At 40.3% G+C, this 13,931-nt stretch overlaps 2 protein-coding genes across 2 annotated transcripts in view; both read left to right on the plus strand.

Annotated features, from left to right (window-relative positions):
• Window positions 1-3,773: 3,773 nt before the first annotated feature.
• On the plus strand, window positions 3,774-13,699 carry LOC125899610 (mucin-5AC-like; the record flags this gene model as incomplete). Its single annotated transcript, XM_049594046.1, has 7 exons — window positions 3,774-3,859; window positions 6,780-6,821; window positions 6,925-7,183; window positions 8,318-8,432; window positions 11,801-11,885; window positions 13,034-13,140; window positions 13,631-13,699. Coding segments are annotated over exons 1-7 (756 nt in total), but the record flags the coding sequence as incomplete, so codon positions are not given.
• Window positions 13,700-13,723: 24 nt separating this feature from the next.
• LOC125879511 (mucin-5B-like) overlaps window positions 13,724-13,931 on the plus strand; it is a 43,780-nt gene continuing 43,572 nt past the window's right edge. The window contains exon 1 of the mRNA XM_049561447.1: window positions 13,724-13,844. Coding sequence (XP_049417404.1) covers window positions 13,724-13,844 — 121 coding nt within the window. The remainder of the gene's footprint in view (window positions 13,845-13,931) is intronic.

The raw sequence follows: 13,931 nt of genomic DNA on the forward strand, positions 1-13,931 counted from the left end.
AACTCCCAAATCTTGAATAATACTTCGGGTGCACTTTTGTGGTGAGGCTCCAAAACCAAACAGAACACTGGCACATACAGATAAATTTACTTCAATCAGGAGAGACTCGTTTTGAGGGAAATTAATATTTATTCACATCTACAGATCCATGTACAGACCCCATGGTGATGTCATATGTTTAAAGAGGGTGGTAAAGATGCAGTAGATTGGAGAGATGAAGAGGGAGCTGAGGAGCTGGATGTGAAGAGTAGTGGGCTTTTGATGAGCTTGTCCTGGGCTTTGGATGGGGTGGTGGAGGGCATGACAATTTTGCTCAAAATTGATCGTGGCAAAGTTTGATTGGTTTAAGAGGAGAGCGAACGCCTGTAACCAGCTGATTAGAGGAAGAGTTGGGATAGAGAGATAATTGTGAATAAATAAAGCATAAGTCTGTTTATTTAAGGAGGACAAAGAAAACAGAGAGTGACACGTTTCAGGCACAGAGCCATCATCAGTGTTACTTAACAAGCAGGAATGGCAAATTATATGGTGGGGTTCAAACAGGTGAGGTTCAAACCACAGTTGAGTCAGAGAACACGTTACTGCATGACGGGATCCATATGTGAGTGAATGACCCGCCCAGCAACAGCCTCTCTGAGAGGAGTGTCCACAACAATCAGGAACAACAACGACAGCAGGTGTCACCAACACCAATTATTGCACAACTCAATGCAAAGACATGTTTATAATATATATTTGAAGTCAGTGGATGATTTTTTTTCCTCTTTTCTAAAATGCAAAAGTCCAGATCGTCAGCCCAGATCATGCAGTGCTGTGCGTGGTTTGTTTGTCGAAGTGGTGTTCCCGTACTTCTACCTCACGCATGCCCTACTCAGACTGGGACAGCTCACAGGTAGAGAGGAGAGGAAAAGCTATTAAATAGTTCTGGAAATGATGTTTAGAAGTTGAATTAACCTAGCCTACAAATTATGACCTCTTTACTTGCTTCTACAACAAGTCAGAGCATTTAGTGGGTTGTTTTAGAGTCTGTAAATGTTCTGTGATGATATACAACAATGTGTTGACATAATAAAAAGTACTTTGAAAACTTTTTGCGTTTTTTAAAAGCAATTACTCCAGTACTTTAACTGAAGTAATAACTTGACTCGGCAACTCACCCCTTTATTGGCGTAATATCTGACCAGAGGTATCTGTACTTTGACTCAAGTAATAGAGTAGTATACTTTGTCGACCACTAGTAAGAACTTCGTGCACTGGGGCATCGGTAGCGTAGTGGATAGTGCCGGCGCCCCATGCACAGAGGTGATGCCTCGCTGCAGCGGTTGCAGGTTCGACTCCGGCTTGCAACCATTTGCTGCATGTCACCCCATGCTCTCTCTCTCTCACCCCATTTCACTCTGTTATGTACATTAAAGGCAAAAGCCCAAAAAAATAATCTTAAAAAAAAAAAAAAACTTGTGCATTGCAAAGTAACAACCGCAGAGCTCTCCATGTTGACCTCGGTCTCCGGTGAGCACAATAAATGGTGGTTTGTTCGATCTCAAAAGTAACGAATACATGAGCGAGAGGGTCAAAGTTCAGGGCCAACACATTCTCAGTCCGACCTCATCACATATCGACATTTAGTCACGGACTTTCCACATCCACATATCCACATTGTTGCTGGGACGCCGTGTCAACTTCAGCCTGTTACATGCATTGTCTGTTTTCAAAATACACCTCTGTTTTCACAGGAAATGTACAGTTTGCATACAGTCTCTTTCAAAATAAATGTACATCAATGCAACACTGCAAAGTGATGTTTTTTACTTCAACAACAAACACACATGGTTGGGTTTAGGAAAAAAGAACAGGGTTTATAATCTTACAGGAAGCGAACACCAGCCTCCTGGGTGAGAGTCGGCCACTGCTAGACCCATCCTCCCCTCCCGCCTGCCCCACTCAGACTTCCACCACCTTAATTTTTGTTGTTGCAACGCTGCGTTTCCCCCTGACACTGCCAGGCATTGCTAAATAATAACGGTGTCCGGCCGTGGATCATGCAGATCATGCAAAGGACGGCTTCTTTCTTTGGTGTTTGACGGTGAAAGTCACTGACCAGGCGCCGGATTTCGACGACTTCAGAGTAAGACCAGGTTGTCAGCGCGCAAGTAGTTTTAATCCTGATAGGACCGATGGAATTGACTAACTGTACGATTGTATGAATGTAATTAAGGACTGGATGTCTTCTAACTCCCTTCAGTTGAACGCAGCTAAAACTGAAATTTTAATTATTGCACCTGATGCCTCAGCATCTAAAGTGGCCAGCTGCTTAGGGTCCCTCAGTGCAAATGTGCGCCCCAGTTTGAGAAACCTTGGGGTCACATTTGATCAGGCCATGCTCTTCGATGACCACATCAAAACTGTCACTCGCTCCTGCTTTTTCCACCTCAAAAACATTTCCAAACTCAGATCCATGTTAACTTATTCCGAGCTAGAAATGATCCTCCATGCTTTTGTTTCCTCACGTCTGGATTACTGTAATTCTCTTTTCACCTGTCGAAATAAAACTTCATTAGACCGCCTCCAGCTGGTCCAGAACGCGGCCGCCAGGCTTCTGTCCAGATCTCATAAGTTGACTCACATCACTCCAGTCCTGGCATCCCTGCACTGGCTCCTTGTTAATTTCAGGATCCAGTACAAGATTCTAACCATCACTTACAGAGCCCTCCATGGTCAAGCACCTACATACGTGACGGATCTGGTGTCCTTTCACTGTCCTGTCAGGTCACTGCGGTCCACTGAAGGCCACCTACTTACTGTCCCTCACACAAGATTAAAGACAAAAGGTGATAGAGCCTTTAAGGCTGTTGCACCGAAATGGTGGAATGCACTACCTCATGAGCTGAGAGCGGCCTCTTCTGTGGACACTTTTAAAAAGCAGTTAAAAACACATCTGTTTAGGCGTGATTTCCATTAATTGTCCATTGTATCATCTCTGCATTTTGCTGCACTTTACTTTTTATTTGTTGTTGTGTATTTTGCATTGTTTCTGTTGTTGTATTTTTTGTATTTTATCTTGTGAAGCACTTTGTGAGTCCTCTCTGTGAGAAGTGCTATATAAATAAATTTACTTACTTACTTACTTACATTCTGATTATGTGCATATTGCATGCAACAGTACGGTCGTTATAAAGGTCAGCTGCACTACCTACGAAAAGTAAAAAGAAAAAGTATGTGATTTGGAACGCAGCCATGCTTCCTACATAACACTGCTCACAATAAGGTCTGTGGATTAACTTCAGTAGCCGGGTCATGATTTCTGTAAAGAGACACTGATGAAGAGTTTTTCAAATTTTGTTTTTTGGTTAAATGTTTAAAACTCTTTAAACTTAGACTTTTAAATATGTAACTGCAGGAAGGCTCCATCTAAACACGCCGTTTAACCCATCGTGCCATGATAAATTATGTTCTGGAGTATTCCATCTTGTTCCAGGATACTGACAGCTGCAAAAAAGTTTTGTGTACTGATTACAAAAGACCACATCCTCCTGTTGGCTCTGTATTGCATCTGAGGTTTGTAGATGGAACAAGTTCGTGAGTGTAGTGATGGAGGTGGTAATCTATTTGCTGAGTAAACACATAGTAACCTTGTGTGCACTGTCAGGTATTTATTGAATATGTAAATTCATATGTGGTGGAGCTGCCTTACGCTCTGTCTTAGCTCCGCCTTCCCTGGTTATAAAGCAGTTTGTCTCACAGGTAATTGCTCTCATAGCGGGTCAGTCCTCGGGACCAAACATGGGGACAGACGGACTCAAAACTACATTAGGGCTCATCTACCTGACGCTGCTGGTCGGCGGCTCACTTTCTCAGACTGGTGAGTGTGTTACAGCTTCAGCTTCACTACACACAGTGTAAGACAGTGGAGCAGGTTACAGAGAGGATGACTGGCTGTTGTTAACAGAAGTTCATTTTTGTGTAAGGTGAATTAAGATAGTTCATATCTTGTTTTCATAACTTCTAAAATTCATCTGTAAAATATCATGAGAAACTCCAAAGATGCCGGATGATGTAACTCACCTACTTAGACTATTACATTTGAATTCAAAGCCTAAAGCAGCTGATTAAAAGTCGTCAGTCATCTGTTACTGTTGCAGTCCGTACAGACTAACCCTAACCCTAACCTACCAAAAACATCTCCAAAGATACTAAATATGTATAAGTTTTGAGTTATATGTATTATTTGAAGGAGCCTAGTTGGGCCCTGACTTAAGCAGAGGTGTCAAGATAATAACAATACTAATAAGCTTTATTTATATAGCACATTTCAAAATGCTGTTACAAAGTGCTTTACAATAAAAACAGTTCATATTTAAAATCATAGAGAATGAAACAAATGTCGCACATGGTAAAAACGGTAAGGTGAATCAAAATGTCATAAAGTGTAAGTAGAGTGAATTTTTTAAACGTGATTTAAGAGATGAAGATGATGATGTGCATATGTGCAAACACGTAGCATGCATCTACTATTTCTGTCTCTGATACTCAACATTACTGTATTTCACAGTTCGTATATTCCTGTGGATAAAACTTTAATTTAAATGTTTAATAGACCTGTACAACAGCATGGCACCACGCAAATGTAACGGTGTTAATGCAACATTAAAATAAGGCAAAATATTGTGTTGACAAACTTTAAATGTCCAATACAAATCTCTCATACAAACTGCGCCCCAGCGACTGGGAGATCGTGGGTTCGATCCCTGGCCGGGGCATACCAAAGACTATAAAAATGGGACCCACTGCCTCCCTGCTTGGCACTCAGCATCAGGGGTTGGAACTGGGGGGTTAGATCACCACATGATTCCCGAGCACGGCACCGCTGCTGCTCACCGCTCCCTCAGGGGATGGGTCAAATGCAGAGAACAAATTTCACACACTCAGGTGTGTGACAATCAGTGGGACTTTAAACTTTAAATGCCACTTCCAGTACCTTTTGCTGCACAGCCCAAGATTCGTTTGTCACGCAGAAGACACACCAAGCAGCGGCAAAGCGCAGCCTGCAGCAAGTTGCGATGCAAAGTCAACAGAAAGCTGCGGCGGCCATTTGATTCTGCAGCCAAAGTAAAGTTGAGGATAACTCATAGCAGTGAACTGCCCCCAGAGGACACCTGCAGCCAATCAGTAAACAGAGTCCTGTGACTCATGAGACATCTTCACCTATATGACAAAGAATTTCTACCTGCCTGGAACACATGAACACACCTCCCAGGTGTGTCCATGGTTTTTGGCATTAATTACAATCATCCTGGACAAAACAAAAAACAGAGTTATGGTATAAAGTGCAAAGAAAAGTATTAAAATAATGTCAAACAGCTGATTCCAACGACAGCCTCACCCTTGACTGGGCAATCTTAGTTTAGGATAATGCAGTGGCACCTCAGATGGCCAAGTCTTAATCTAACATGACTTTACGTAACAAGACTTTATGTAACATGTCTAAACGTTAATTAATGGCACTAAATTATGTATGCAATGTAAAGTTATGTATGCACGTAACTTTACTGGATTACTATACTGGTTTACTTGACCTTAGACTTCATTCTACTTAACTAAGACCTGTTGTCCTTGTTTGTGGACACTTCTTTGTGCCATCTAGTGGCAGTAAGAGCACAATACACTAATCCATGTGAAAACAAGATGGCAGCCATCTCTGCCGAGTCAGTCTGCAGCCGATTCTGACACAAACGTGGACAAGATCCAAAACCTGATCACGTTATGGTTGAAACTTGTTTATTTATGATTAACAATGTTTGTAGTTTGATACGGCAACAAATTTGACCAATTTTAGCAACAGTAAAAAACTAAGACACTTTTAATTTGGAAGCACTCGTTATGAAGACACTGGGTCTTAATTATCATTGACAATGTTTAGTTTTTATACCTATTGGATCCTACTGATCCCGAATGGCTAGGGGAAATTAAAAATGTATACCAAACAAAAGTTTGTGTCTCAGGAGGATAAGTAATATCTCATTGTTGACTTTTGGTTTCACCTGGGATACAAACGGTGGTCTCCTGGCTCAAAGTCCTGTGTTTTTTGACCACTCTATGCACATCAACAAGATCCTGACATGGACTTAATTGCGCTGTATACCACAGGAATGTCCAAAGTCTGGCCCAAGAGCCAAGCATGGTGCGCAGACCAATTTTAAACGCCCCTTGCTAGACTTTCAAAATATACTATATGTGGCCTGCCACACAATATTGGTTAATCAGGCAAGATCACTTTGCATTTTTCCCTTCACCTCACAACGGCAGGCCTATCATAAAATCTGTAGACATGTGTGAAGCAGGAACCATGCAGGCGGAACTGATGTGTTTTCATAATCAGATGGTAAAAAGCAAACAAACGGTTACCAAACAAAAAACATTTCCTGCTAGGTAGCAGGGAAGTCGACAGTTAAGAGCCACTGCTTTCAAGAGCAGTGGAAAACTTGAATACATTTTAACTGAAAGATTAAACAGTTTGTTTGTGAATGTTTTTGAGTTATTTTCACATTAAAAAGTTTGGACTCCCCTGGTACACCATGTCACCTGACTCTCGCCTTTGCTCCAATCATGAATGGCCACGAGAGGTCGCTGCGACACTAAAAGTAAACATGGTGTCCACAATAAGCTGCTGTAGAAACAACCTATGGCGTTGTGTTTTGAAGATTAGAGTCTTGAATATATGATATAAACTGTGGGAAACATTTCCATATTGAAATGATTTTTCTTCTTCTCTTTATCTACAGTAAACATCATTCCGTCTCTTCAGAGGCCGGAGCTGATGACAGGTAACTGCGCAAACGCCCCAAAATCAGTTTTTGCTCAACACTTAATGCTTTTAATTGTTGTCTTCAGTTAAAATGATGTTTTACCTTGTTAATTTTGTTCTAGCAAGTGCAAATCACATCGGCCGAGTGTGCACCACATGGGGAAGCTATCACTGGAAGACCTTTGATGGAAATTTCTTCCAGCTTCCCTCCACCTGTAACCATGTCACCACCTACCAGTGTGGGGAAAGCTACGAAAATTTCAACATCCAGATGAGGCGCAAGGTGGTTGACGACGTCCCCACCATCAGCAACATCATTATGATGTTTGACGGCTCTGTGGTGGAGCTGTCGCAGAAATCAGTGGAAGTCAACGGACAGACGTAAGTTTGAGAGACACCACGCCTCATATGTTTCATGTTACAGCCGGAGACTCTAGTCAGATATTTACATTTAATGCTGCAGGTTGACCAAGAAAAACAAACAAACAAAAAATCAAACATGCATGTCTGTCTTTTATACTTACATATATAACATCAACATATATTGACGGGCTTTGGGAGGTATATATGCACATAACATATAGAGTATGTGATATGAATATATGTGAATTATATCTATATGGTGGACATTTTTAATGATGTTATACCTTGTGAACATATACTAGACACTTATAGAAATACATATGTTTTTATGTATGTGATATATGTCAGTTGTCACAGAGATAGTTTCCCATATGGAAATGTAATGCATGCAATGCATATTATCACATATACACATCCTTTGGATAAATGAAGATATAAGTTTATAACATATATGACATACCCATAGTGAAATTTGTATTTGTAGATATATAAAAAAATCGAATTGTCTATTCTTAAAGGTTATTCTTAAAATTAAATATATGTACATATATTTCATTTCTATGTGGGTTTCTCTATCTCCATCTGCAAACTACATTCACTGTTGTCAAACACGTGTTATAACAATCTGAGCCTGTCAATGGCAAAAACAAGCACTTTAAATGGATGTGCATTTATGGTGCAAAAATGCTCCGAGTGTTGACACTGCCGGCTGCAGCGGTCTCCTCATTACTGGACTAGTTTCAGAAAGTGCTGTCTCGTTAGGCACTTAGACATGAAAATGACATCAGGTATTTTAAAGGGGGTCATGAACACTGACAGTCTGTTTCTACTCAAAACTAACAACAACTAATACATGTATTTTTAAAACCACAATTTATTATTAATCTGGAAAATAAAATTGAATCAAATGTTTTTATAGGTAAATAAAATGCCACAGTATGTTAAAAAAACCCCATAAAAATAGAGCTTGGGTTCCTCACAAAAGAGACTTTCTGTGATGTCATTCACAGAACACACGGTTACTACTTTGTCTCTCATTAGAGTATGACCTTAATTTCTCTCAGGATTAATAAAGTATCTATGTCTCTGAGCTCATGTGCCACCTGCTGCTTTCTGTCTTTCGTTCTCACTAACTCTCTGTCTTGGTTTCAGGGTGACTCTGCCACACGTCTCATTCGGGGTGACAGTCATGGGGGACTCAAACAGTGTCATGGTCGAAGCCAAGCTAGGAATAACAGTCGTGTGGAACAAGGACGACTCGCTGGATGTATGTGACACACCCTGTCATATGCACACAAGCGCTGCTATGTGTCCAAGTTAATAGTCACACTGACAAAGTTACACATTGTGAGGCTGTTGTAAACAACTCAACAGGATATGACTGTGTGTAAATGCATTAATGCGTTCCTGCACATGCTTGTTATGCATGCATATAAGTACACACTTAGTCTTAAGCTGTTTTCATTGTTGAAAGGATAAGGCTGGAGTTATCTTATCATTTTATTATTGTTATCGACAATTCTCACGAAAAGACCAAACCAACAATCAACCTTTTGAGCAGGTATTGTGTGTGTGTGTGTGTGTGTGGCGCCACAGTCTGATAGAGCTAATCCCTCTTTGCCACAAACGCCATTGTTGCCCAAAAGCCATTAAAACCACACACAACAGCCGGAGTGTTGCACTTGAGCAACATACTTGATAAGTCCGATGAAAACAGCCAGTGTAGTTCAGTCCTATCAGCCCTTTTCACAGAAGAGTCTGATAAAAGTGCAACGTAATTGCCGCTGATACCTACGGCTCTTTAAATATTGAGTCGGAGCTCATCCATTTTGAGAGGAGGCATCAACTCCTGAGGGCGTGTAGTACATGCAAACATTCCTTCTAACGATGAGCAGTTAAGGTGACACCCCAGGCCAGAACATCGTTTTTTCATGCATCGGTCAATCTTGAGATTTTGAACTATTTGCTTCCGTAACTTCCTTTAGACGACACAACACATTTAGGTGTTTATTCAAGTTCAGATTTCTCTTCTGGAAATGTTTACAATAAGCACATATATAAGGCAGTGATGCCTCCTTTGCATGTTTAAACATAAAAATTGAGATAACCTGAAATGTATGGAATTTTACAACACATATCTTTAGAGACTGTTTTATCAAAGAGTTTTTCTTTTGCTCAAACTCTGACCGAAAAATCTCATATTCAGAAGCACTAACATGCACCAAACCTTCCAGTTTTATTCCTGTCTTTATTCTGTAGGTTTTTACAGAGGGGTTTGTTCATACATCACTCACAGCCTGATTTATAGAACATCTTATCCCTAAAAAAGACACATTGAAAATTCCTTTTTTATTATATATTATCAGTATTTCCTGATTTATGGAGCGATAAAAACAGATATACAAAAACGTCCCCTGTAAGATTCTTTGACTCCAACGTGTCGACAAAGTAACACAAGAATTTTAAACCTGACTTTATCCAACATGAAGATCTCTGTTCTGGAAATGTATGAAAACCAGAAAACCATAATATAAAAAAGGTCTTACTGTAAGTAATTATCTTGGAAGGTTTCATGGCAATATGTGTTCGCTAAAAGTTTTAACTTTATTCTCCTCTAGTGTCGCCCTTTAACCCTTAGATACAGCATTTATTCTTTTTGCAGCAGACAGCTAAGGCTTCTGTCTTTCCCATGATCGCACCATGACCTTACGTTACCTTACGTGCCGTGTAAACATGGTATTTTGCCGTAAGTACACTGGAATGTTCCCCACAAATTTTAGCATAGCTGCTGCAGATTGTTGTTTGCAAAATAAAAACCATAATAGCTAAAACATTCATTCTTTCTGCAGCAGAAAGCTGAGGCTTCTGTCTTCCATGTCATTATGTTGTACACTCATAATGACATTATTGTGCAAAATTGAATGTGGTGCAAAACTGCACGTTTTCACACAATGTGGAGTCATAGGAGCATCTCTCAAAAATTAAATAATGAACATGGTTAAAATGACTTTTGGAGTGTTAAGAAATACTTTGGAGGAGGAAAAGGTGGATCTGACTCAGACGGCCTTAAAAATGCGTAACTTTAAGCCTTAATAAAATGTAAACGGGTGAGTTATATATAAATTCACCCCGTGTACAGTTGTCATGAACGTTAAAATTAGAACTTAAATATGGGGGTCAGTTTTTTAAGCCAGCCCCAAGTGGCCATTTATGGAATTGCAGTTTTTGGCACTTTGGCTTCATTTTCAGCCTCCAAGGTTGCCGCATGATTCAAAGACAAGTTCCTGCCCATCAGAGTTTAAGTGCAAACATGAACTACTCTATAAACGCCAATGGCACCATCCACACCAAAATCAGTTGGCCTGACTTCAAATGTCACAGATCTGTTTTGAGAGAGATGAAATGCACTTAGAGGAGTAAGCTCCGTGACTAAGGCAACAGGAAGGAGCTCAAATATTGATCAAGGATAATTGCAAAGCAGCAGTGAGTCACTGGGTAAAGTTGTGGGATATGTCCTGGAGTGATAGGCAAACAATATTAATCAACCAGGCCTATAAATGACAATGCAAATGTGTGATGTCAGATATATGTCACACGTTTTACAAGCGCAATAAAATATACTCAAGGGCAAATTCTGTTATTTCACACGTGCATATATTAAACTCACACGATACAAGACCAATTCAACAGCAGAGTTGTACAGGTAGCTGCAAGAAATAAGAAATAAGAAGTGGCCGCACGTGTCTGCTTGGCAAGCGCTGGAGGGCTTAGATGTTCACAAGAGGTTAACTGTGCTCTGGAAGTAGAGTTCTGCATGTTCAAACTGACCTGATTTTTAACAGTTTTGGAGGAGAAACTGGAAGCACTGGCTCTCTTATGATTGGTCACTTATAGTCACACCCACTATTGTATAGTGTGCTGCAGGTACGGGTGTGCCATATCATCTCATTCACCATAATATCAGTATATTTTTTAATATATGAAAAATCCATATCATGATACTCATGGTTTTTCAACTGGTTGACATACTGCCGTCATACTGTTACCCACGGCAACAACAAGCATAGCTGAAAGCGAAATTAGGCTGTTACCAACTCCGTGGTGGTTCCAAAAAGAGGAGCAGCTTCAGTAGAGTGGAATAAACTGTGGCGTCCTGAATGTTTTATGAACAGCCCCGGACTTCTCACACTCTTTTAGCGACTTACTGCTCAGAGGGAACTCATTCAGCGGCTCCTCTGGCAGCAGCACAGCGTCGTGTGCGGTTTCCACCCCACATGCTCGTAAGCATGTTTTGTCTTATGATATAAATATGAGGCTATCTGCTTTAAGTAAGCGTGTGAAAGTTGCTGACTTAACGACAGGTCGTGCATCAGTTGGACAAGCAAAGCGTAACTCTCCTACAATAACTGCCCAAACCAAACACTGCTTATCCACTTCGGTGCTCACACACACAGCACACTAAGATTCCCCATAGACTTAGACTCACTCAAATTCCCAAATGGATTACATGGAGAATTGCATACATCAAATTTTCATTAAGAATATGTTGAAATCTTAAAAAGCTGCTTTGAATAATAAATGATTAATAACTAACTTGTGATTTTGCCAATAACTGCTCGATGTTTGGGTTCACAGATTGAAATGAATGGTCAATACCAGAACCAGACATGTGGACTCTGTGGAGATTTTAACGGGATATCTAATGATCTGACGAAGGACGGTAAGATCCTTTTTAGTGTGTGAACAGATTCCTTAATATCAGGCCTGCAGTGTCTGAAGGCCTCCCTGGATGTCATGAATCACAGTGGGTATAATTTACACTGATCAACACACTCGATACTTTGATGTCAAAATTAAATCAAACCTAATTCATAAATGTTTTAATTGAATTAAAAATCACAAAATCACTATGTGCATTAGCACTCACCCATGTCAAGTCTATATTTACTCTGTAAGAAACACCTTTGGCAGCATCTGCAGCCTGGAGGCAGTGTCCCTTCATCTGTTTTCAAGTGTTTGCTGATGCTGCTATGATATCATGTGAAGTAGGGATGCACAATATTGGATTTTTTGCTAATATCAGATATGCCGATATATAAAAAGTCATCTGGCCAATAACTGATACAGATATACTGTAAAGTGGATTATATCCCAATAGCCAATTTTAGTGATCATCAGGTCTCTTCTGTAGTGGAATTAACATCATATTATACATGCATAGTCTTATCGTGAAAGCCCACCATCAGATGGAGGTGAAATAAAATGCTTTCCAAAGTATATATATCCTTTTGAGACCATGTCCTCACATTTTGGGCTTACTTGACCTTATACTTCATTGTACTTAACTCAGACCTGTTGTCTTCGTTCATGGACACTTATTTGTGCCATCTAGTGGTAGTAAAACCATAATACACTAATTCATGTAAAAACAAGATGGCAGCCAAGTCAGTCTGCAGCCGATTCTGAGACAAAAGTGGACAAGGTCCAAAACCTGATTTTCTGTGAGTGAGTACCAAGATTCTCTGAGTTGTTCGGAGTAAAAAGGGATGAAAGATAGGGTGGAAGCATCTATATCAAAGCTTTATAGATGAATAAATCCCAGTGCAGGTCCTGTTTGGCCTTAAAATACAAGAACACAGACATGGTTTGAGTTCTGGAGCTAATGTCTATTGCATGAAGCTCTACTAAATGTTGACTTTCACCTGGTAAAAAAACTCTCTGCACTAACTGCACATTTGAAAACTAATTTTAAACATGTTCTCCACTGAACATTCCCCCTACAAAGGGGTACAAACTGCAAGTTGTAACTAAACTTTATGACACTGGGCTGAATAATCACAGTAACCATTGCTGTGTGATTGACTGTAGGAGTTCAGCTGTCTGTGGCCGACTATGCTGACATCTCCAAGTTGGACGGGCCGACAGAGAGCTGTGAGGAGCCTGAGATCAACCAACAGCAGAACTGTGGCCATAAAGTAACTCTTCACTCTTTGTCAAACACATTTACACATTTAGATTCACACTGACTCATGGCGTCTCTGAGATGCCCTTTACTATCTTAAGTCAAGGTTGGAAAAAAAAGCACTTTGAAAATGTACTATTCTAATACTTAAGACTCAACTGTGGGTTGTTCAAAGTCAGTAGATTGACTGTGATGAATGTTACTGATGAAAATAACTGTAGGCTAATCACCAATTAATTAGTAATTCTAGCATCTTTACCAGTACAGCTCTTAATCAACAATAAAATACAGTAACAAATCTATATCTTACTACATCAAAACAGGAAGCACATTACCTCCAGCACACAGCATCTCACACCACCCTGCAGCTCACAGTGGTCTGCACCTCACTGTCTATGTGTTCTCAAAGTTAGAAACAGTATTAAAGCAAAACAAATATCCATGTGTATGTATGTATGTATGTATGCATCTAAAGAGTGTTATTGACTGATTTATTTTTTCAGGCACTCTGTGAGCAGATCTTCTCCAGCGCTCCATTCAGTAGTTGCCAAAACCTTCTGGATCTGGACGCCTTTACCAAAATCTGTATGGCTGATATGTGCAACGCTGAAAATGACGATGACAGCTCTGTCCTCTGCAAAACCATCTCAGAGTTCTCCAGACAGTGTGTCCACGCTGGCGGCAGGCCCCAACAATGGAGGAATGAAAGCTTTTGCTGTAAGTGTGCCAACATGTGAAGACAGCTACTGATGTGCGGTTCACTTAAATGTTCTGGCCCTGAATTACAGACATCAGCTGCAGAGT

This window comes from Epinephelus fuscoguttatus, linkage group LG2 (assembly GCF_011397635.1).
Source record: "Epinephelus fuscoguttatus linkage group LG2, E.fuscoguttatus.final_Chr_v1".
In the NCBI taxonomy this organism is placed as follows: Eukaryota; Metazoa; Chordata; class Actinopteri; order Perciformes; family Serranidae; genus Epinephelus; species Epinephelus fuscoguttatus.